This window comes from Drosophila biarmipes, chromosome 2R (genome assembly GCF_025231255.1).
Source record: "Drosophila biarmipes strain raj3 chromosome 2R, RU_DBia_V1.1, whole genome shotgun sequence".
NCBI lineage: Eukaryota > Metazoa > Arthropoda > Insecta > Diptera > Drosophilidae > Drosophila > Drosophila biarmipes.
The window spans coordinates 16,075,388-16,098,297 of NC_066615.1; the positions used below are offsets into that span (position 1 = coordinate 16,075,388).

A 22,910-nucleotide genomic window follows, 5' to 3' on the forward strand; every position below is an offset into this window, starting at 1 on the left:
TTTCCCAATGGGCAAGAAAATTGGTGAAAACTAAACAAACTTCTTCGTTGCCAAGGTGAAGCAGGGAGGAAACCAGTATCAATAGAGGCAAACTTTGTTTTCGCACAACACCAACAACGGCGAAACATTCTTTTGAGGTAGTACCCCTTTTTAGGGACTTTCTTTAAAATAGGCAAAGGATTATACAATTTCAGAGAGAAGACTTTTGTTTTGTTTTCTGAATAATAATTCAATATTTTATAAATATATTGTTTACTGCATTTTTGCGTTTTCTTTTGATGGTTTCTTAACTGTGTTGACCCCAAAAAAGTAGCCACAAACATGTTTTGTAAAAATACAATATTGTATTTAAAGTGTTAAAGGGGCATAAAGATACATCGCTTAGTTTATACAGAGGAGTGGGAGAACCCAACAGGTAGAATCACTTAACCAGCCAGAGCTGTGGCGCTTAACGGCGATCCGTCTTGCCGTTTCCACGCTTGCCGGAATACAAATGCTTGGGCATCTTGGTGCCGATGAAGCGATCCGCCTCTCCCTTGAGACCCCTGCTTGTGACCTTCTTGGCAATGTCCCGCTTGGCCATGATCTGCGCCTTCTTGCGAATGGCCAGATTCTTGATGCCCAGCGAGTCGCGCGACGGCGCACGCTTCAGTGGCAGACCAGTCTTTCTGACCACCGCCGAGGACTCCTTGTCGAGCAGCGGCTGCATGGGCACCTTCTTGGAGCCGACGGCCACCTGGCCACGACGCAGATCCACCACGGACTTGGTGAAGTTGGCGTTCTCGCTGCCGGACATGTCCACACCCAGACCCTCCATCGTCGACACCAGCTTCTGCACGGAACGGTCGCGCACCTTGGGCTGCTTGTTTCGTGGGATGACCGGCTTGTTCTTTCGCGACGACAGTCTCTTTTCGTCGCGCAACTCGAAGCGCTTTCCTCGGATCTGCTTGGCCATCTCGCGGATCTCCTTGAGCGTCTCGTCCATGGACATATCGGGCACTGTGTAGACGCCGCTCTCCTCCCGCAGACCCTCCTCGCGCTCCAGCTCCTCCAGCTTGTCGAAAATGTCGGCGTCGATGTAGTCGGCAATGTTGTGTCCCTGCCAGAACTCTGGAATCACATCGTAGCGCTCCTCCTCGGGGATCTCGCTGTAGTTCTTCTTGAGGTCCAGCGTGTAGTCGTCGCCCATCTCCTCCTCGATCTCCTTCTCCAGCTTGCGTTTGCGCTCCGCCTTCTCGGCATTCTGTTGAAGGCGGGCGGAAGCCTTTTCTGGGATGCAGGGTGCACGGAGTTTGTCATCTCGCGGCGCTGGCATGGCCACATGCAGGCGGTTCAAGATGTTGTCCACCTTCTTTGTGCGCATCTTCTGGTCCACACGGTAGGAGAGCAGACGCTCGCAGGCTTCGGTTTTCACCTCCATAACTCCGGTTTCCTGCACGGTGGACATGAGCATCACGGGTATGTTCTTGTCCTCCTGCAGTTTGGTAATGATCTGCCTGCGCTCCTCTGGCAAATCCTCTGGTGTTAGGATATCTATCTTATTGATGGCCAGGATCAGGGGTTTGTTGGTGAACAAAGGTTTAATGCTCTCGAACAGTTTGACCTGTTCCTCCAAGGAGTGACCGCACTGCTCGGAGATGTCCATGAAGTACAGAACACAGGCGCGCAGATGGGCCAAGGCAGTGATGGCCTGCATTTCGATCACATTGCGCTCCTCCAGAGGATGATCCAGAATTCCGGGTGTGTCGATCACCTGCCAGCGCAGGTATTTGTAGTCTGTGTGGCCAACATACAGGGATTTGGTGGTGAAGGCATAGGGCTGCACCTCCACGTCGGCACGGGTGATCTTGTTGATGAAGGAGGATTTGCCCACATTGGGGAAGCCGCAGATGATGATGGTACGGGAGTAGGGATCGATGGTGGGCAAACGTGAGAGATGCTGACGCACTTGCTCCAAATAGGTGAGGTTGGAGGCCTGTCGCTTCATGATGGTGGCCATGCGACCCAGGGCCGCTTTCTTCAGCTGCTTGCAGCGATACAGGGAATCTCCGTATTTCAGCAGGCGAACGTAGTCCTTAGCCACACTAGAAAAAGTATAGTTATGATTGGGGTAACGTTGGTTTTGAAGTCCTCTTTAGACACTCACTTGTCCACCAAATGCCTGGCTGTGTTGAGCTGACCCAGGGCCAGCTTGTAATGGTCCTTGTCGTACAGCACGTTCATCAGATCGGCGTAGAAGGGATGCACATCGTCCAGCTTGGGGAAATCCTGAATGATCTGCGACAAACGATCGTGGAAGTTCTGCTGCGTGTACTTCACCTTGCGCGTGTAGAAGGCCCGAATTCTGGATATCTTGTAGCCCTTGTGGACCACTGTCGGGGTCTTACGCTGTGTCTTCGACAGCATAATGTCGATGAAGTCCTGTGCAGGAGGGATAAAGCCATGATATTATTTACATATTCCGCATTTGGTAAACACCTGCAGTGAGGTTATGTCGGTGCCTCAGGGGGTGCTCCGCTGGACGCGGGGCGCCTGGTGTCACTTACCTTGGCTGGCGGAACCACCATGATCTTCTTGAAGTTGTACAGACTCATCTTGGCAGGATTGGTTTATTTTCCACGCGACGAAAGGAAAATAAATGGGAATCGACAGCAAAAACACCACGCGGTGTCAGCTTCGTATTCCAAAAAGAACCGATTCGTGGGCGGAACCAGTTCAGGTTCACATGTGCTCGGCGACGTTGCCAGTGTTTATGAAGGTCTGACGGAGTGGCAACACTTTCCACGCAAATAATACGTTTCCACTAAACAATTTAACTTATAAATAAATACAACATTCAAGGTTATTTATTAACTAAATTGTAATAAAAAAATGCACAAAAATGTCAAGTAAAATATTTGTCTCAAAATTGATTTAAATCATTTTCAAAACACCTTGAATATAAGAATATATGAACTTTATAAAAAGTCCTTTTATTAGAAGCAACAAGTGCATATTTATTGTTTTTCAACCCTTTTCTCGCTGTATTATTAAAAAAAATTAAAACAAAAATGTAGATTTAACAATAAGTAAAGCAAAACACAACCAATAAAAACATTTTGGAATAAATAGAATTTCAAAAGTATAATAAATAAAAAGTACCCATTCCACTGCCAAGAAGCGAGGCAGTGGGAACATCTTAAACGACACGTAGGAACCAAAACAAAACAATTTGTGGACACAAACAACATGGATTCGAAGGCTGCGGAATCTGTGTTCTTATCAAAAGAACAAATTACCAAGATATTGAGCGAAACGCCAGCGGGATTTATAAGGCCCACGGACCCACCGTCACCAGGCCTGCCGCCTTTCAAGAAACTAGGAGTTCTGGTGGAAATTGATGACATCGTGGGCGACCAGGACAAGGCGGCGAAAATCAGTGACAAGGAGCAATCCTATAGTTGCGCAGAATGTCGCAGGATGTTGCCCACGGCGCATTTGCTGGATTTGCACATCACCGAACAGCACGATTTCTACTTCGCCGCCAGCGTGGATCGCGGGGACAAGCCCATGTTTGCCTGCTTCCTGGAGGAGTGCACCACCAAGTTCCATTCTCCTCGACAGCGCAAGGATCACTGCATTGTGGTGCACAAGTTTCCGGCCAACTATCGGTTCGATCAGGGCAAGGATAAGCCAAAGGAGAAGCGTAAACCCAAAAGCAAACCCAATGCCATGGATGTGGACGAGGTGCCTGGGGAGAACAGAGGGCTGCCCTACATCAAGGCCTTCAGTTTTGGCCACCAAACGCACAGGACTTTCTACACTCGCAAGGCCCAAAAGTCTGGCGAAACCCTCGAGAATGTCCAATCCATGAAGGACGCCATCAACGATATCCTGGATTAGGTATACAGATACAACTATTTATTTAGCGAATGAAGCAGCATTATCATTATCCTGGTACAACTACATTAGTCTGTTAGCGGAAACATCGCAGATCATTTTGCCTTAGCACTGGGCCTGTAAATAAAATTGAGTTTTGTTGTTGATTCCCAATCCCAAATTGCATACTTCGCTTCTTCTTCCATGGGGATTACTTACTTTCCGGTGTTAGCATTGATATAGTGATAGGCCACCACCAACAGGAAGAGGAATACTCCGAGGACGTTGGAGAAAATGGCCAATTGCACGTCGGTGATCATTTTGGAGAATGCCTATAAAGATTGTAATCCATTAGAACTAAGTGGTCGAATGACACGTCATGGGTGCGGGCCGGAAACCAATATTTCTGGTAGTTCCGCTTTCAATGAAGGACCAGAGGAAGATGGGCCTTCTTCGGTGGCTAGGAACTACTCAAATTGCTCCTTTTGCCGGTTTTAATTCAAGTATTTTACCTTTTTCAGCGAAAAAACGAGCCGGTTTTTATTGTGTACAAATATTTAAGAGTGACCGTGCTTAGTTCAGTAAAATATACCAAACTCTCAGCCATTCTTGTAACTTATTTCAAATATACTAAATATACCAAATAAATAGTAGGGATATTCACACGCCTCTGTTAAAATTTTAAATTAAAAGCCTTTTAAAACTTAATAAAAGTCAAAATATACTCTATAAATTCATTTATTCCATCTAAAAATATGTTTGTGCGATTTCGCCGTGATCCTAAATGAAAAAGAATTATTTTTCTTTTTATTATTTCAATAAAACATTTAAAAACTTTTTTAGACAATCAATCGAGTTTATTGTTTTAAGACATAAATTCAGCATTTTTTATTAAAATTATTTTACAACTTATAAAAACAGTGTCCGATGTTTTGTAATAATATATTTTCTGCATTGAAAATGTTTTGAGTAATCGAAACTTGTTAGAATTACTATTTAAACATATATAAGGGTCATCTTATAAATTATTTAAAAATATTTTCGTATCTAAGGCTTATCTTAGTTTGCATAATACTTATTGCTTTCTTATGTTTCTTGTGCTGTTCTATTTTGAAGGTCACTTGTTTTGTGGAAATTGTTGCGTCAGTTTAAAATTGTTTAGTATCGTACAGTAATTGCCATCATAATGATATCTCTCAATTGCTCTAGCTTAAATATTAAAGAAGACACTTAAGTGCAATCGCAGCTACCACACACACTCCTCACGCACACACAGAGCTCTTAAAATGCCAGTACAGGAATAAATTAAATAGGAGCTTCGCAAAGCTTGGCTTCACTGGCCCGATAAAGAAATTCCGCAATGATGCCAAGCTGAAGGTCCCAGCTTCGGCTACAACTCATGGAATTTGTAATAACTGTGGTGAATTCCTCCTGGGGGTTAGTTAGAAGTAATCGTGATTCCCTGGGGCGAAGAGGCGTTCATGTCTTGCACTGTACGCGCCAAATAGGGCTTCGTGTTGGGCCTTTGAAATAGGTCCGAGACATAGTTGGCCTGCAAGGAAACATAAGAAAATATGTTAAATAAAATCGAAAAAAATAATGTCATACATTTGAGAATTTAATCAGCAAAATGTCTAGCCTTGGCAAAAGAAATGTATAACTCAGCAAAGTATAAATATAATTTTATCAACTTTCTGCGGATGTTGATAAAGATGGTTTGTTTTTATAAACATTTTAGCAGGGGGTACTTATAGCAGTTTTTATAAAAAGAAAAACCTGAAGTAACGTTAGAAGCATTACAAATAGTAATGATCGTAATGGATCTCTTTAAATCGAAGAAGTACCTCTGCAACATTAAACAAAGCCTCCTAAAAGTATACGTTGGAGGTTCTTACCCCTTTCATATCTCCTTAATTGAATCGCTTTGAAATATGATGGGTTCTGCGTCCCCCTTGGAAAAACCCCCTATCACCGGTCAAGCGTGAAATTACAACTGGACAGCTGCATGGCCAGCTGGGTGGAAAAGTCAACCCGGCCTGGAAACAAGGTTTCGTGCTGCGGATGGCATTGATTGGCACCACACGCAACGACAGAGGAGCCGCGGCAAGGTGTTGAGTTCTGCCAATTCGGAGAACGTATCCCGCAGTTCAATTAAGGCTAATGGCCACCACCAGGTTAATAATGATTAGTCGGGGTATGCAGAATTTGTGATGCTTTAATTGCTAATTGCTAATCTTTTTTACAATGTCATTAGCTGATTCTGTCTCTGTGCTCCTCGATCACTTTGCCTTGCTTTTGGCGGGCCAAACTGTTTGAAAATTAAACCAACTCTGGGGCAAACCGTAGCTCTAAAAAGATGATGGAAGTGTTGCATGTGAATTTGGGGTACATTTTTCTAAATATGTCTAAAACCAAGAGTTGGATGAGGAGAAGATAATACATGTGTCATAAAACAGGATAAAAAAGTTCCTATCTTTTGAGTAAAATATAATTTTTTAATTGAGTCATAAGATTGGGTTTCAAGAAGAATATGTTTGGAGAATATGTTTCAAGAGAATATTTGGAACCATTTAATATTAAATGTGTAGTGGAATAGTAAAAATGGGGGAGTGATATTGGGATTTTTAACGAGGGTGTTACTTACCACAACCAAAGCGCATATGGAGCCAATGAGCGATCCTGCCAGCACATCGGACCAGTGGTGCTTGTAGTCCGAGACGCGGCTCAAAGCCGTGTACCAGGCCACCATGATGAACACGAACTGGAGAAGGTGACGCAGCAGCTTGGAGCCCCGCCAGGTCATGCGTGCCTGCAGGTACAGCTGCAGCATGGAGGTACATATAGGGAGAAACAATGAGGCCCCGGATCGTGTGACTATAACAATGGACTTACCGCCAGATAGACCATGGCGAAGAAGGTGAAGCTGGAGTGGCCGCTGGGGAAGGAGAGGCGCATCTCTTTGAGCATGCGCGCCGACGAGCCGACTCCCTTGCACTCGAACTCCTGGATGTACCTCCCCACATTTATGGGATCGTCGCAGGTGGTGCCGTCGGGCATCTGGGGCTGGCACACCTGTGGGCGGCAGGAAGCAAGGTATTGGTTGCTATATGAGCAGCGATACGATACGATGACTTGGACTTAAGCTGCTTAGGGCTTCTTTGTGGAGCCTCCCCTGGGATCTCTACATGGCTACATGTGCCGCAAATTAGAGAGGTTGCTGCTCAAAACGAGGCAACAGCTGCAGTTGCATTGCATTTTCTGCCGGGTTGCCGCACTTCACTAAACAATAGGGCGGCTCTGTGCTGCAGCTCCCCTTTTAAAGTAATCCGTATAGCAATCCCTATAGCGAGCCCTATACCATCTCCCCAAATGAGGCGCACGATAACAAGCTAACAAGCCACTTGCCGCCGCGAATATTTATGAAATTGTCTGACATCCAGTCAAAATATCATAAATAAACAGACCAAGCGATCTGGGAATTCGGGGTTGATGGGAATCCGAAACACCCTGACGAGTAAATAAACAGTTCCAAAAAAAGTTTCTTCAAAAGAAAACCATCTAACGAGTTTAAATGAAACTAATACCATTCGTTGGGTAATAAAAAGTATAATTTTAAATCATCTTAATCATTGGTAAAAAAGAACTGCATACTCTTACTACTATAAAATAATCATTTTTTTTAGTTTATTATTTAATCAACAATCTCCTCCAAGCTGTATCTGTTGACTAGTCCCATTATCATATCGTTACAAGACCTATGCTACATAGGTAGTGTATTCCTTATAACGCATTGCAACCAACTGCCATCCCACCCCTTTTGGCCCAATTCTATTAATAACCTTTCCCCACATCGTGTGTGTTTTTGACATTGTCCCCGAACCGCCTGTACAAGTCCGTCTCCTACTTCGATATTGGATTTGTCTTCGTTGTCGCTGCCAGTGTCGCCTGTCTTGCTGCACATGTTGCAGATTAAAATTAATTGGCAATGTCAGAACGGGGATACCGCTGTGGAATGGCCTGTGGAATGGACACGCAGATATCTGCACTTACCGCCATAAAATGGGGACGCAGCCGGCCGATGGAATACTTCGCTATATCCGTGGTCAACTGGCTGACAACGGCGCCGAACGCATAGATGCCGACCTTCTTGTAGCACTCGATCAGCCAGTCGGGCACATCGTAGTTCATAAAGACATACCGCCGACTGGTGGCATTGCCATTATCCTGCCTTGCCTTGTGCTGGGAAATGATCACCTCCACGCTGACTATCTGAAATGGGAGTGAGTTCCGCGAGTTAGCAGATCGTTAAATCGAACCCTTTTCCCTGGAAGTCATTAGGGCGCGCATGCAAATATTTATAGCAGCCAAAAGGGGGCCAATATCTTGTCTAGGCGCATTAGGGCCAGCACATGTTGCTCTAGTCTTAATTGCCGACATGTGGACACTGGGAGCATGCATGTGGTATGTGGTATCTTGCATCATAGCTCCATGGTGCCGACAACTGAACTTGAGGCTATTGCGCAATCTTCGCTCAAGTATCTGACAGCTGCTTGACACAATTTCTAGCTGTCCATCACCCACACTCCGTTCACTCACCACGCCAACTGGTATCACCACTCCGATGAAGTATAGCATCCAATTCCGGACCGTAGAATCGTGGAACGGATGCTTCAGCGTCTCGTCATCGCAGAAGAAGCCCCGCTTATAGGGCTCGCCCAGCAGGAAAAACAGCAGTATGGGAAAACCAGCTGAAAGCAAAAATTGGAAAAAAGAATTTATAAATACTCATTTATCAATATACATTTTGAGCACCCCCCTTCATCTTAGTAGGTCATCGGGCCCTAAGTGCTGTGACACTATCTCCTGGGGGGAATGACGGAAACCCTATTGACTTATGATATGTCTAAGCCAGCGATAAGATTCAAAGTGACAAGCGAACGTGTGCGGGGTTTCAATGGGGGATCATAAAATAAGCCCGACTAGGGAAATCTGTCAGCGACTTCTTGGCCTGTCTAATTAAAAATTCGCTGCCATTAATAATAGGCCATAGGAATTGTGAAGCGTGCATGCTGATTGATTGCCTGTCTCAACATTGCCGGGCTACTTTATTTGTTTTTTCACTGCACAGAACATTTATCTAGGGGATAATTAAAACTGCATTAGTCCTGGCTCCAACGCTCCAGTTTGCCTAATTGCCTTTCTGCAATGAGCCATGCTACCTGCAGGCGGAAGAGGCAACTCTAGAGATGTCGATGAACTGGCCCAAGTCAGCGAGGCGTTGAAAATTGGGAAAGTTCTGCGTTCTGAAGTGCTCATTAGGCTAGCTATATGTGGTGCATGGAAGTGAAGTGCATTTAGCCCGTACTCGATGGCGACTTGTCTGCACTTTAATGGCGTTCTTTATTTTTGCCAGGCAAAACAGCGATGCTGATCTTTGAGGTCCCACAAAGGTGGGTGACACAATGCCCGTCCCAAGACCTCTGTCTCCCTAAACACCATACCATTCGATTCTTCAGGCTGCAGCTGCCTCAGGTCCCAAAATCTAGATCAGTGGCATTGTCTGGAGATGTTTAACGATCGCCGACTGCTTCTGCTGCGGCTGGGAAAGTTATAGAGATGGAATTCTTGCAGAGATTAGCGTCATATTACAAACAGCAAGTGGCCCATTGTTGGTCTTGGGAGTCCTCTCCCTTCTTCTATCCCTATATAGATCCCTAATCCTCTGCCAACCACCCGGTAGCGCAGTAAAATGTTTTTATGACTTTGCGGCACAGAAAACGAAAGTGTTTGGCCTGATCTACATAAGCAAGAGATTACCTACATACTATAGCTCGAACTTAACGTTGATAAAGTGAAATGGGAAAATAGGAAAATGGAAAAATGAAATGGGAAAAATTTGTGTTAAATGGCAGAAAAAACAAAGCAATTTCAGTGATGGTTTTGTGCGTGTTTCTGTACTTTTATGAGGGTGACATAAGTCGTTTAAAAATTATTATTTGGCAGCCGAGCCGAGCTGTACCTTCAGCGGAAATGTTTAATTTAATTTTTCGAATGGGGACTGCATTCAAGCGAATTGTAACGCACCTATGCCGCACTTTCATAGCAAACAAAGCACACCAAATGCTGTCCATTTGGTGTCAAGTTCATTTTAATCATAAAGACGCCGCCGCTCCACAGATACATATAGTCTAATTGAACCAACAGCGAAGAGGGCAGCATAAACAAATTGTTTGTTAAGCAAAGAGGTAAACACGCCCACTCTAGCCCTTGCTCAACAAACAGATTTCTGTAAAAGATCACTGCTTGCCGCCGCTTTCTTTAACCAATTCTTCGGCCTCAAAGCCACCGGCCTACGCTGAAGATGCATCTTTGTATCCGCGTATCTTTCGGATGCTGCAAGTGCCGCTCGGCTGGCTTTCAAGTTACCAAATGTTTGCTCTTAGCGCGTTATCTCTTGTTATCCAAGTATCTATTTGCCGAGTTGCAAGAAAAGAAAGGAAAAGCCTCTTTACTCAAATCTGACCTCAAATACGGGGCAGCGTCTAATTAAAAGCGTCTGACTAGCACTTGCCGCATTAATTAGACATGACGGAAGTCAAATTAAAGGCAATTAGTGCCGACAGATGAACCAAAAGACTTTAAGACAACTCCGCCAGTCGGACAGATTAAGGACGGCTGAAGAAGAAGTCGAACTTTAACCTTTTCAATTGATTGGATTGACCAAGGACAGAGACAAGTCGATCAGATACAGATACAGTCCGTTAAAAAATGGAATTATTGATGTGGGTTTTGGCAATTTCATAGCTGCCAAGAAGTCGAAAATTATTACCAGGAATCTCCCAGGTCGCCCGCATCTAGATTTCCTGAAACACAATAGGTGTCACAGGTCACAGGTAAGATTTCGATTCCCTGGCCGAATCGAACCTTTCCTCCACTGACAGCTCATGAGTCATGAGCTCTGCTGGCAATTAAATGTTCATTACTTTTGTCCCAGGAATCGTAGCGCAAAAAACACATGAAAAATCAACATCCATCTTGGCAGGCCCACATGTATCTTCCATCTATTGTGGCCACATATGTATCTGTATCTGTTCTCTCTGCCCTGTTCTTTTTGGGCTATATTTGTTGTTTTGTGGAAGGTAAACAACAACAATGAGCCAACAATTGCCTCAAGCCCGAAATGCATTGCATAAATATTATTCTTTCTACTTAGTTTTGGTCAAACTGAATGGGAGAATTTCTCCCTAGCCGCCACCGCCCCCGCCCCCGCCACCAAAAAGCAAACACGCACACGCAATCACGCTCGATAAATTATTGAAGTGCAGGAATAGTCGGGGGTAGAAATCTGGAAGACGACCTCCGATATGCATTTCTGTATATATTTTATGGGTTTAATGACTCCACCTCAAGGAGAAAGGTGAAAGAAGCGGAGAACGGAGAAGACCGTGCCGCAGCTCGTTCGCATTCAATTAACGTCAAACGGAGTTTGAAGTTTTTGGGGTTTCCTTTGGAGCTCAAAGAATTTGTTTGGTTAAGTGCCACCGACAGTCGCGTCACCCCCTTGCCCCGAAAATCACTTTATCAGCGTTTGTCTAGCGTCAAAAGTAATTTACACCCAAGAATTGGTTGTCGACAGACGAGCGCGCACACGGCGGAAAGTCCATCAGATGCATCCGATAGATGCAGCAAGCCAAACTAATCTCGACCCACTTAAAACAAGAAATTTAAATGGCCTCCTAGATGTTTTCCTCAGATACAGTCCTAAGACATTTTGTAACAGATTTAACTAATTGGAATTTATTCGGGAAACAGATCGATATTTATGCCAAGTTTTTTAATATATGCACAGAACTCTTCGGGGCGCCTTCCTCGCCACATTTGTTGACAAATCGATGGAAACTTTTCTTGATTATGGGAACTTGCAATGTGCGCACGGCACGAGTTTTAGATTAGGATACTCCCCCAAAAGTTTACTGCTGTCTCTTATCTTTTAATATACGGATTTGGTTCTTTTGGCTAAACTTTTTTTTTATGTTTTTACCAAAGTTAAAAAAGGGGATCATGCTGGTGATTCATCTGGAGTTTTGGTTTACTGCCCGGATATTAAAGGCGCTTAAGGTGAGTCAACCATAACGCGAAAGCTGGCTACCTGGCTGAAACCATGTGTCATGCTTTTATGCTCAGGAAAAGAAAATATCCAGTTGTATTCAATCCTGGAGAAAATGGCATGAAAATGGCGAGGTCTTTGGTTGATCAACTACTTTTGGTAGCCGCTCATATCAGCTGCTCAAATATGGCGACCCAAGATTGTGTTTTCAGTAGTGCCAATTGCAAAATCCCACAAAATGCCACTGCTACAATAAGGCGGTGCTTTATGAGTCAGCCAGGTAGGCTAATCAGCAAGCTAAATAGTGTACATTCTCAGGTAAACCGGTTCCGATTCAATGCAGCCATTGACGGAGGAATTTCAAAGTGTTCAGAGGAAAATCGAGATAAAGGCTCTCACATGAAGAATGTCTCTATGGGATCTATGGGAAAGCTTTACTACCAGGTATATGTGTTCTTATCTATAGGTAACATTAAGACAATAGATAATATCAACTCGAATCTGACAATTAACTATGTTTTCCATGAAAAATAATCTTTATATTTTATATGTTTCTTTAATAAAATCAGTAGTGCCTCTATATTTACTAAATTGGTTTCTTAACTTTATTGAGTTGCGCAGCAAAATGCTGATAAAGTTTCATGAAAATAAAAACTGCTGATTGTGTGAATTGTGTAACTCCCCCAATCGAATGCAACAGTCAGCCACTGCAGGTTGTCCACCTTTACCTGACACAATTTAACTGTCGCTGTCTTTGTTTGCACAGCAAATAAAATAAAGGTAAGGCAAGCAGGAAACTAAAAACAGCTCACACGGTGAAATATTACTCGCTATCTATTGGGAATATTGTTATAATAGGATTTCGCTTTTAAAAATAGCAACAAAACCGTATTATTAATCATTAGAAAAAAAAATTAGTAAGATGATAATACTAGTCCCACGGAGCCCATAATGTCTCATCTTCATATTCATTAAATAGTTATAATATTTAAAATGAGGGATATTCTTCGGTTGAAATTCTAAATTCATATTTATAGTGACAAATAACCAATCTAATATTTGTATTATTAAACCGGAAAGTAAATATATAAACAAGGGATTGAGTCACCGTTTAGCTACCCATTACAAGATCACTAATTCCAAACAAAAACTGATTCTCCAAAGAGAGTCTATGCTGAAGAGAATCTATTCGGAAGAGAGCGCAAGAGCCCGCGAGCTTTTGCCATTACATAAAACCAGGGGTGTGCGAGTGAGAGGGAGGCGCACAAAAGAAATAATAAACATTGCGACAGAAAATAAACACCGCGTGTAGTGTAAATAATGCGATGCGGTCGAAATTTCGCATTGAGTTTGGAGGTGAGCAGGTGTAGTTTTCAATTTGTACTCACCGCAGAGCAATATCAGAATATCCAGGCCCACGCGGCACAGAATTCGTTTGTTGGTATCCATGGTTATAGTTTGTTGTTGTTGCTGCTGCTGCTGCCCGCTGTCTCTGTCTCCCTCTTGCAGGCGCACTTCCACCGAATCGCCGTAGTTGTTGTTGTTGCTGCTGCTGCCGCCGTGGGTGGTGTTAACCGTTGTCTGTCGCCCGTTTTCGGCCACGTTATAAGGTGATTGGGTCTCCGGCCGCCGCAGCGGTGTTGTCTCGCTGGATGATGTTTCGTTACTCATTATTGGCCTCGCGTCTCTGGTTTTGTAGGTGCCGTTGCGAAAGCTCCAAGCTCAGTCTCAAGCTTTCGCGTTCTCTTTCTCCTTCTTTCTCTTGGGTGCTTGGCAGTGAACTTGAGCCTAAGAGCAGCCGTACTCGAACCAGGTGCAAGTCGAAATCGGGGTTCCACGTACGCTCATGGCAGCTCTTTACTTGCGAGGAGGGGGAAGAAAGCAGAAAAGATAAATTAATAAATGAAATTGTTTTATAGGGATGGTGGTGAGTGTGAGTAATAAGCTGAGGATTCCCTGGCGATTAAGACAGACAGTCAGAGCAGAGGTTGTGACGTCTTTTCTTCCAGGCCCTGCCCCTCTCCCTGAGTCACAAAGACGATTCTTTTGATTGAAGAGCCCCATGATTTATTAGCACTCAAGTGGCAGTGAATAGACAACTCGCAAACGGGTTAAGTGACGTCGTTTCAAATGGACAATAAACTTTCCATTTTTTCACCCTTGAAAGGCATTTTAATGGACTCTGTTGCTACAGTTAAAATTCTGATGTTAGACCTTAAGATATTTTAAGGACCTAACTCCTAAGACAATAAATATAAGAAACAAAATAAATATAGCATATATTGAAAAAGTATGCTACCTTTTGTAGAGTTTTAAAAACACTTTTTTAAAATTCTATAAGTATCTAATACGCACGTATAAAATGAAAAACTATTATTATTAAACTCAATTTTAAGAATTAAATGAAAAATGATTGATTTGTTGTGTTTATCGTTTTTGGGGTTTTAGTGCTCTTTAAGTAATATATTATTGCACAAAATTATTTTTAAAATAATGAATATTGAAAAAATTATTAATATAATATAATATATAATATTTTATGACACAGCCAATTTTATTTTATTATTTTTCTTGAAGAAGAGAAACATTTTGTACTTATTTCTTTGGGGTTTGAGGTTTTAAGAATTGCTTGTTTAAATAAATAGTTAAAATAATGTTTATTAATGTTTAGATTTGACAATCGTAAAAATATATTTTAAGTCTTAACGTTGTTATGTATATGAATTCATCAAATAAAGGAAGTCCTTTTATAGTGGTCCCACTGTTGATCTATCCCTGGAAACATTCTTTCCATTCCCATTTTAACTTCTAGTGCCCATTGAACTTGTATAATTTTGCGCAATCAACTTGACCATCAAGGCAGCGTTATAATGACCAAGTACTGACCTTTCTGCAAACTGCTTGGGGTCCAACAAGGCCTTAATTTGACAAAACCCCATCCGAGAAGTGGCAAACGTCAGTCGGTACTTCAGCGGTGACGGAGCAAGGAACTTATAGAACAGAAACGAGGAGGCCGAGAGGAATTGCAGTCGTCAGTCTCGATTATGGCCAGGCCAAGGCAACCGGGCCAAGGCATTCGATCGGGCAACGACTATTTATAGATAGCAGCGATCCTCGGGTCCTCAGCTGCAATTTATGGCTGCCCGGGTCTCCAGGGCCCAGAGACTCGGATTCCTCTGATCAATGTTGTTTGCCTTTCTCCTGCCCCCAGTGCCCCCTCTTGCAACGAATGACAAAACAGCAGGCGGCGTCTTAATTAAAAAATAAAAAAGAGAACAGAATAATACGGCGATATTATCGAACATGGATTGAAGAGCGTGCTTCCACGCACTTGAGATTGCCGGCTTCGAGATTATTTTTTAATTGTCAGCCCGGCTCCCGGAAATAAAAAGCGTATTAATCAAGCTAAGAATAGCCTGCATGTTGCAGGGGCGTCGCACATGTTGACCCATTAATTGGCGATTAATCTTGCTTTTGTATCTGCAAATCTTTGCACTATCTTATCGCAAGCATTCAGCTTTAAAGGCGGCAAAAAGGTGGGCTAGCTGTGATACCAGCGCAACAATTTATGACTAACTCATTTCAGTTGAGTACTTAATACCGATTGTGAAATATTCTAAATGTCGAAATAAACTACCCAGGTGTGATTACGCTCAGAGGTTTAATAAATTGATTTGAGTAAACATTTCGTATTTCGTAGATTTCAGATCAATCTATTTCCACAGCCCTTGGCAGCCAGTGTATAGTAAAATACTTATATCAGCGGGTATTTAGATTTGATTATGATGACTTAACAAAAAGCAATTCCAAACATAGCTAATTGTATTATTTCAAAACTGTATTTTCGTCTCATCGTTTAAGTTAACACCACAAGCCCATTAAATCCGCAAGTTTATCACGTCCCAGGACGTGTCAGTTTAACCCAGCATTACAAGTAATTACAAAGTCATGATATTCCAGAACAGCTGAAGGCCCCTGCCCAAGTCCTCCCCCCATCACTTTTGTTTCAGAGTCGAACGATTACGACTAACTTTTGTGGGGCAACGACCACAAGCTGAGCCGTTTCCCCCTCCCCCAGACGAATGTCATTTTTGGGAATATCTCAACGCAAATTAAGGTCATCGAAGATGGAAAAATAATTTAAAATTCGAAAAATATGCATATCGGTAAATGGAATGCTCCACAATTTACATAAACAACAGGCGCCGGGCAGCATCATTAAAAATCCAACAAGTGCACGCGAAGTATTTCGATTTGAATGTGGAAAGGGGGCTGTGCGAGTTCTTCTCCAGCTCCAGAAAAACATTATTTTGCAAAGGAGCCCCCATTTGGTTGGCCAAGTCCGAGGGGGTTCGGTTTCAAGGGGACCACCTTGCAGACAAGTTGTCGACGAGAAGGAAGGAAAATCGACACCTGAAACGCGGCCCCTGGGCTCAGGTTCAACCAACCCATCGGTGTATGTAAAGGGCTTGTTTATTTGCTTTGCTAACGATTATTAACGAGTGCATTTTCATTCCGGCTGAGATCAGCAGAAGTTGGCCAACATTTTACACGCGCCTGACAACGAAATCCAAGACGAAGGGCTAAAAACTGTGGGGTATCGAAGGTTAAGTACAGGCTGGTGTAAGTAATACGCCAAAAAATGGGAAATATTAATGATAAAAATTATATTTCCAATATTCTCAGTTCTACATCAATAGATCTATTAAAAGCCGGCCAAGTGCAAGCATTTGCACTATAAATATTTACAAATTGCCCCAAAAAGTGTGCAAAAATTATACGCCAAAGGCATTCAGAATTCTATGAATAATGGAGCCAGTTGATGGACTTGTTGTGGCGGGAACAATGCAAAGTATTTCACAAGGCAAAGGCACAAGAGCCAGAGACTTGGCCAGATGCCAGGTCGGGCCATAAATGGCGGAAAACTCTCGCCGATAATGGTAGCATCGGACGTGGGATCAACCAATAAAGCTCAATAACCATGAAAGGCCAAATGCTGCCTTTCCAATGGATTCCCTTTTGCGTTTCAGCAATTGATAAGCTATCGGCGGGAGGGTTCCGCGTACCAAATGGTCTGATTTTTGGGTTAAGCGTATGGAATTTACTTCTGCAACAGCCGGCAGAACCACAACCTTGACCATGGCAGAACGCAGGCCATTTGTGGGACGGAAAATCGATTTTAAGCCAAACGAAAAACACCCACGCAATTTCCCTTTCCACCTGCAAAATTTATGAATTTCCCCACATGCAGCCCACTTGAGAAGGCTCCACACTTTGTTTATGTGACCATCGATTCGTGAGGCTCCACAGACACTTTTTGTTTGCCGGCCAAGCAAATCGATTAAATCGCTAAGATATATCCACATTCGTTGCGGTAAGTACAAATAAACACGGTCTTTGTTTAATTAATTTACCTTCACCGCACAACCGAGTTGCGAAAGTTTTTTAGGCAAGCCCTGATAGCTCCGTCATCGTTATATGTGGCTTTGTTTTTGTGGCGCAAAGAAATGTTTTCTACCGATCCGGTATCAATTTTTAAGGGTTATACCCATATGCACGCCCGATTCCCGTACTCGCACTTTGTTTTGGCCTCATGGACGAGCGACGCCGACGACTCGAACCGTACCCGTGCGCTGAAAAAAGTAAACTGAGATAAGATTGCCGTTGCTTGTTTGTCAGCTGGAAAGAGCGAAATGGTATGGTGAGAGAGGAACAGCTTTCCCGGTTGTCTATGAACGGAGGCGGAACATGGAATCGGTCCGGGGAAGGACACTATCCGAAACAACAGTGTTAGGAAAATATTTCCTAATCGTATATAAAGAAATTTTAAAAATAACAAGGACTGTAAATAGTGATTAGTGCCAACAACAAGTTCTCACAATGCAAACTCATAATGATTACGACCCATAATTAGAATATTAAAAAAAAGGATTTCAAAAAGTTAAAAAAATGTATACCAATAAAAAAATAGAGAAAGGAAAAGTCTTGATAATCACGTAAGCACCGATCACTAAAAATAAAGAAGGATTATGTTTGATTAGTCTAAACACCAAACTGCATGGATTTATGAAGCATATAAATTTAAACGATTTTGCGGTTTTCTAAAAATTAGGTATTATTTCTCAGATTAAATTCTTTCAGGTCGAAAAAAGATATATATATATATAAATTTCTTAATTTATAGTACATGGTGTGTGTCACATAAATCGATTTATGAAGAATAAATAACTAATTTCGTGCTTGTCTAATAGTATATATATTTGGGTATTATTCCTCAGAATAAATTGTATTAGGTCGTCAAAAACTTTATAAATGTTTATATTTTGTATAGCCTAATTTATAACACTCGGGTATGTTCCAGAAACCTATTAATCCTAAATTCTTTTCTTATAGTACGCAGTTAGAGGTAAAATTTCTCAGAATAAATTCTATTATGTTGCAAAAACCTATATATATATATATATTTATATTTAGTATATCCTAATTTATAACACTCGGGGATGAACCAGAAATCGATTACACGAAAATTAAAACGGACTACTTACAGACGTAAATGAAACCCTACCCAAAACTTACGTTTCCTTTCACTACAACATATTTTAAAGTATCCTTTGGGGATCCTGAGTACCTTGTGCCATTCCCATTCCATTGCTCGTGCACCCTGCACTAGATCGGGTGAGAGTGTGGCACAGGGGAGAGTTCCAGTAGAAAGCAAGAAGAGAGCGCTCAGCTGTTTGGCATTCGCTTGTGGATATTTGGTCAGCGCAGCTGTGCTCTTAAACCCGGAGTTCACTTCTTCGGGCGGCGTCGAGCGGTGCGGATGGTTTGTCGTCGCGTTAGGGTTGGGTTTTTCGATTATACATATTCGTAGAGGCGCTGCGCATGCGAAACAAATAGAAAAGCAGAACCGAGTGCGAAAAGAACTAGAGCAAGAACGTTAATGATAATAACACCTTCGATGTGACAAAAAGAAAGCAAACGCAACTAAGTGCAGCGGGAAAATGCAGACCAAATAATGGCAGAGATTTTTACCGAGTACTTACCAATGTGCGTCGCCAGCAGTATTGTTTGAGCAGCATTTTGACTCGGACTTGGCCCGATCGCGATCGCTCATCGCTTATCGCTTGCGCAATAGCGTTTACCTTACCCAATTTCGTACCGCCCACAAAACGCCGACGCCGTGTGCTCCCCTTGCAGCAGTATCGATTCGTGGGCTCTATTTACATACCTGCAGCGGCCTTATCACAGGGAGCGCCCATTAGCACATTCTCGGAGACGGAGAAAACCTACCGAGGATTATTCAAATATTTGTGTGCCTGCCCTCTTCGCCGGGCGATAAGATGACCACCGGAGTGGTGTCCAGGTGCAATAGTGCCATAAATTGAAGCCACGTTTCGGGTCCACTAAGCCCCATCAGTTTAGAGCCCCAGTCCCAGAGAGCGCCCCCTCCTTAGCCACGATGAGCAGCCTGCGCCCGGGCAGCGTTAGTGATACCACGCCGCTCCAGAGGTTCGAAAGCCAGAGCAGCAGCGGCGAAGAGCCGTCTTCGCCGACGGCTTCTAGTATCATAGCCGCTGCCGCCGCCGCCGCCGCCGCCGCTGCTGCGTCCTCGAACCAAGCGCCCAACCACAACAACAACAATGTGAAGCTGGACCTCCAGTTGCCAACTTTCGTTGGTAACTCCGGCGGCCATGGGTACATTGTGCCCAACAACAAGGCGGCCTTACGGGGCCCGCGACAAATCTTCGGAAGGATTCTCATGGACCTCTGTTTGCTCAGCTGCGGTGAGTAATGCAACGTTCTACTCAAGGTATTCTATATGGGCTTTATATGTGGAAGCGGAAGCGCATCTTTTGTTATATTTACTTTAAGATAAGCTCCACTTTCTACCTTAAATACTACTGGGTTCCTAAGAATTGGCAGTGAAATAGTTTCCTAAAAATTTAAAATTTGTGCACAAGAAATAGAGACTGAATGCAGCATGCACCATGTTTACATTCCATATGTTTTTTATTTAAAGTATAAAAAATAAATATTAATATTTTTTTTGATGTCTAGTTATGTAGAGCTTGCCTTCACAACTCAAAAATTGTAATGTTCCCATTTCCCCACCACTCATGCGTTAAGAATAGCTCTTCTAATCAAAGTCTCAAATAAATCATGGCTCTATATCACTCTTCCCCGGCGGCCTTTCACACGTTTTATGATCTGTTATCATGTGGCAGCAACTGACCTCTGCTACTTTACTCCATCATACAGATACCAGAGTGAGCTCTATAGGGGCTCTACCATCTATATACTAATGCCCCGAACCATAATATATGTGCTTTATAGAACCGTAGGTGAGCTGGCACCTCTCTGGCTCTTTCCCGCCTTGTTTTCAAACAAAAACATTTCCAAATGGCTCTGAAATGTTTATGTACTTGTTTCCTTTGTGGCCTTTTGTGGTGCGCTTCAATGTTTCAGTGCCCAACAAGCACTTTTCACCCAAGCGAACCCCAAAAGAGATGCTACACAAAAAATATTTATTCGCGCATCATCGAGTTCGGACTGATTTATTTTATTCAATTTGTGGCGAGTGTTTTTTTTCGAGGGGGAGAATATCTCATTTGATTGTGCTGAACTCATTTCCCCACCATCATCGCTGTTGTTATCTGTGTGTTTATGCCAGTCCAATTAAGGCTGGATCAGCAGCAGACCTTGCCTATAAATGAATGGGACACCAGTGCGGCTCTGGGCCACCCAAAAAGCCCGGCTCACGTTGCAAAAGATACGACTACAGCGGCATATCAATGATAAACCTATGCATTCTATCTGAATCTTTTGAATTCAATTATATTTTCAGTTGGTCTACCCATGCTGGGACTCTCGCTCTATGGCGAAGCCTTCAAGCGCGGATTCTTCTGCGACGATTCTTCGCTGCGACATCCCTATAAAGAGTCCACCATGCCCAGCTGGATTCTTTACCTGATGTGTGGCGCCTTGCCCTTTTCTGTGGTAAGTGGGCAGGTGTTTTTTTTTGGGGGTGTTTATAAAGAAACTTATCAGTTTATTTCTTCCAGATGATTGTGGTGGAGTTCTTCAGGGCCCAGGACAAGCGGGGTTCTTTTCAGAAGCACAGGATGGGCAGTGGCTACCACCTCTGCCACTTGGAGTTGCCCTCTTGGCTGCTGGAGTGCTATCATAGGATAGGAATCTTTGTCTTCGGGCTGGGCGTAGAGCAGCTATCCACGAATATAGCCAAGTACTCTATTGGCAGACTTCGGCCTCACTTCTACACTGTAAGTTGGACTCTTTGTAGAATGTTAAAGCACAATATATTTCATTTCAAATCATACTTATAGCTCTGCCAACCCATTATGAACGGCACCGATTGCAGTAACCCCATAAATGCGGGACGTTATATCGAGGATTTCTCCTGTGCAGCCTTAGATATAACTTCAAAGCAGTTTAAGGACATGCGCCTATCCTTTCCCAGTGGACACGCCAGTTTCGCCTGCTATGCCATGCTCTATCTGGTGGTGAGTCTTGGATAGGTTAGAATTGTTACTATATTATTAAAATAATGTATCCCGCACAGATTTACCTACAACGTAGAATGCTGTGGAAGCGCATGCGTATGCTGAGGCACCTTCTCCAATTTCTGCTGCTGATGTTCGCCTGGTACACGGCTCTTACCAGAGTTTCCGACTATAAGCACCACTGGTCCGATGTTCTGGCGGGATCAGGAATCGGTCTTACCTATGCTGTTATTGTGGTGGGTTCTAATATTTGCCTATGTTATAAAAAACCCTCTTAGTTATGCTTTCCTTGCAGACGTCTACTATGTGGTAGTTGGGTTTTGGAACCTCGACCTTAAGGGGGTTGCAAACCCCTCAACCCACCGCTTTGAGCTGCTGTCGCTTTAGGAAGTCTTAGCTGCCGAAATTTCAGTTTTATCTTAGTTTTAAATTTGACCATGTCTGCTAAGTAGTATCTATTTATCTGTGTGTGAAGATTTTACTTAATAAACTTCAGTTTAATGTGTTTTATCCTATTTCTATTCTTTGGCTCCTTTGTAGGCTATCAGGAATATTAAGTTCACTGTGTGCTAATAGGAAATTCACATGAAATACCATTCCATATCTCAATCTTAACACCTATGGCAACTGTACATGGTATTATTCATAGGAGGACACTCCCCGCAACAAGTTTTCCAGCAAATGTTGAAATCAGCGGTTGCCGCGATTAATGGCTTGCTTCGACCGATCGTGGCAATGCAAATCAATTGATATGATCCGTGTGAAAAATGACGAAACTATGTGAGCAAAACAAGCAATTTAAATCAAATTACACAAGGAAATGTCCTTGGCAGCAGAGATTAATAACCCCAAACTGTTGCCAACTGGCTGTGGACTTTTTCTCTAGCCAAACGGCCAGTTGCTGGCCATTGGTATGGCGAGTAGACTTGGCCAGATATCGCAAACCTGTCCTACGGTCGCCGGCCATGTTGTGAGATCTCTGATCTATGGCTAATTAGCAATTGGCGCAAAGTCAGCGGACCAATTTGTGATTTTTAATTAGTCAATGGCAGCCCCATCCCCCCCTCAGGCCGCGCTTCACACCAGATCAATTTGCATTTGATTTGCATATTAAACGAATTTATTGCCCTGGCCACTCAGCGAGATGGACGCGAATCGAGGAAGAGAGACCAGGAGCCACGGAATGATGCATCACTCAATCAGGCGCAGCGACAGCCAAGTGCCACTCACTCACTCCGTCCGGGGGGAGTTGTTATTACTGTACAGTGAACACCATTCCGGCTATCAGCACTCAGGCCACTCGGACAAGCCCAGGAGATTGATGCGGCCGTAAAAGATCGAAAGACAAACAAGACATGGCTATTCCATGGAGTGGATCGCAACGAAGTTCGATGCCTGCCTTTTCAACAATTAACACAATTTTT

General features: G+C 43.2%; 5 protein-coding genes across 6 annotated transcripts; 2 read left to right on the forward strand and 3 right to left on the reverse strand.

The window, feature by feature from the left end:
• Positions 1 to 322: 322 nt before the first annotated feature.
• LOC108036622 (nucleolar GTP-binding protein 1) lies at positions 323 to 2,713 on the reverse strand. Its single transcript, XM_017112893.3, has 3 exons — positions 2,547 to 2,713; positions 2,147 to 2,421; positions 323 to 2,084 (listed from the first exon to the last, which is right to left on the reverse strand). The coding sequence occupies exons 1-3, from the start codon at positions 2,592 to 2,594 to the stop codon at positions 449 to 451; spliced, it is 1,959 nt and encodes a 652-aa protein (XP_016968382.1). The 5' UTR covers positions 2,595 to 2,713; the 3' UTR covers positions 323 to 448.
• Positions 2,714 to 3,170: 457 nt separating this feature from the next.
• On the forward strand, positions 3,171 to 4,043 carry LOC108036259 (protein lethal(2)k10201). The gene has a single exon (XM_017112270.3). It carries the CDS (start codon positions 3,229 to 3,231, stop codon positions 3,880 to 3,882), a length of 654 nt encoding a protein of 217 aa, XP_016967759.1. The 5' UTR covers positions 3,171 to 3,228; the 3' UTR covers positions 3,883 to 4,043.
• On the reverse strand, positions 3,879 to 4,461 carry LOC108036260 (dolichyl-diphosphooligosaccharide--protein glycosyltransferase subunit 4). Its single transcript, XM_017112271.2, has 3 exons — positions 4,371 to 4,461; positions 4,078 to 4,190; positions 3,879 to 3,996 (listed from the first exon to the last, which is right to left on the reverse strand). Exons 2-3 carry the CDS (start codon positions 4,176 to 4,178, stop codon positions 3,975 to 3,977), a joined length of 123 nt encoding a protein of 40 aa, XP_016967760.1. The 5' UTR covers positions 4,179 to 4,190; positions 4,371 to 4,461; the 3' UTR covers positions 3,879 to 3,974.
• A 322-nt stretch (positions 4,462 to 4,783) lies between these two features.
• Positions 4,784 to 17,592, reverse strand: LOC108036617 (putative phosphatidate phosphatase). 2 transcript variants are annotated; one of them, XM_017112880.3, is made up of 7 exons: positions 17,380 to 17,592; positions 13,354 to 13,820; positions 8,455 to 8,606; positions 7,909 to 8,127; positions 6,751 to 6,930; positions 6,503 to 6,679; positions 4,784 to 5,410 (listed from the first exon to the last, which is right to left on the reverse strand). In XM_017112880.3, exons 2-7 carry the CDS (start codon positions 13,634 to 13,636, stop codon positions 5,297 to 5,299), a joined length of 1,125 nt encoding a protein of 374 aa, XP_016968369.1. In that variant the 5' UTR covers positions 13,637 to 13,820; positions 17,380 to 17,592; the 3' UTR covers positions 4,784 to 5,296. The 2 variants fall into 2 exon arrangements, with proteins under 2 accessions (XP_016968369.1, XP_016968372.1); XM_017112883.3 differs by lacking the exon at positions 4,784 to 5,410 and adding an exon at positions 6,056 to 6,206.
• Positions 17,593 to 18,753: 1,161 nt separating this feature from the next.
• LOC108036229 (putative phosphatidate phosphatase) lies at positions 18,754 to 22,001 on the forward strand. The gene is made up of 6 exons (XM_017112240.3): positions 18,754 to 19,749; positions 20,811 to 20,962; positions 21,028 to 21,246; positions 21,310 to 21,486; positions 21,546 to 21,722; positions 21,782 to 22,001. Exons 1-6 carry the CDS (start codon positions 19,425 to 19,427, stop codon positions 21,797 to 21,799), a joined length of 1,068 nt encoding a protein of 355 aa, XP_016967729.3. The 5' UTR covers positions 18,754 to 19,424; the 3' UTR covers positions 21,800 to 22,001.
• Positions 22,002 to 22,910: the final 909 nt, after the last annotated feature.

What these genes read in the sequence shown, in the direction of transcription:
- LOC108036622 (XM_017112893.3), bottom strand. Translation starts at nt 2,594, where the DNA reads ATGAGTCTGTACAACTTCAAGAAGATCATGGTGGTTCCGCCAGCCAAG. An exon ending in TGGTGGTTCCGCCAGCCAAG is followed by an intron (nt 2,422 to 2,546) that starts GTAAGTGACACC and finishes CCTCCTGCACAG; the next exon opens with GACTTCATCGACATTATGCT. An exon ending in GCCAGGCATTTGGTGGACAA is followed by an intron (nt 2,085 to 2,146) that starts GTGAGTGTCTAA and finishes TACTTTTTCTAG; the next exon opens with TGTGGCTAAGGACTACGTTC.
- LOC108036259 (XM_017112270.3), top strand. Translation starts at nt 3,229, where the DNA reads ATGGATTCGAAGGCTGCGGAATCTGTGTTCTTATCAAAAGAACAAATT.
- LOC108036260 (XM_017112271.2), bottom strand. Translation starts at nt 4,178, where the DNA reads ATGATCACCGACGTGCAATTGGCCATTTTCTCCAACGTCCTCGGAGTA. An exon ending in ATCAATGCTAACACCGGAAA is followed by an intron (nt 3,997 to 4,077) that starts GTAAGTAATCCC and finishes TTTTATTTACAG; the next exon opens with GCCCAGTGCTAAGGCAAAAT.
- LOC108036617 (XM_017112880.3), bottom strand. Translation starts at nt 13,636, where the DNA reads ATGAGTAACGAAACATCATCCAGCGAGACAACACCGCTGCGGCGGCCG. An exon ending in TGGTGATACCAGTTGGCGTG is followed by an intron (nt 8,128 to 8,454) that starts GTGAGTGAACGG and finishes CTCCCATTTCAG; the next exon opens with ATAGTCAGCGTGGAGGTGAT. An exon ending in CCATATGCGCTTTGGTTGTG is followed by an intron (nt 5,411 to 6,502) that starts GTAAGTAACACC and finishes GTTTCCTTGCAG; the next exon opens with GCCAACTATGTCTCGGACCT.
- LOC108036229 (XM_017112240.3), top strand. Translation starts at nt 19,425, where the DNA reads ATGAGCAGCCTGCGCCCGGGCAGCGTTAGTGATACCACGCCGCTCCAG. An exon ending in CCTCTGTTTGCTCAGCTGCG is followed by an intron (nt 19,750 to 20,810) that starts GTGAGTAATGCA and finishes TTATATTTTCAG; the next exon opens with TTGGTCTACCCATGCTGGGA. An exon ending in TTCGGCCTCACTTCTACACT is followed by an intron (nt 21,247 to 21,309) that starts GTAAGTTGGACT and finishes TCATACTTATAG; the next exon opens with CTCTGCCAACCCATTATGAA.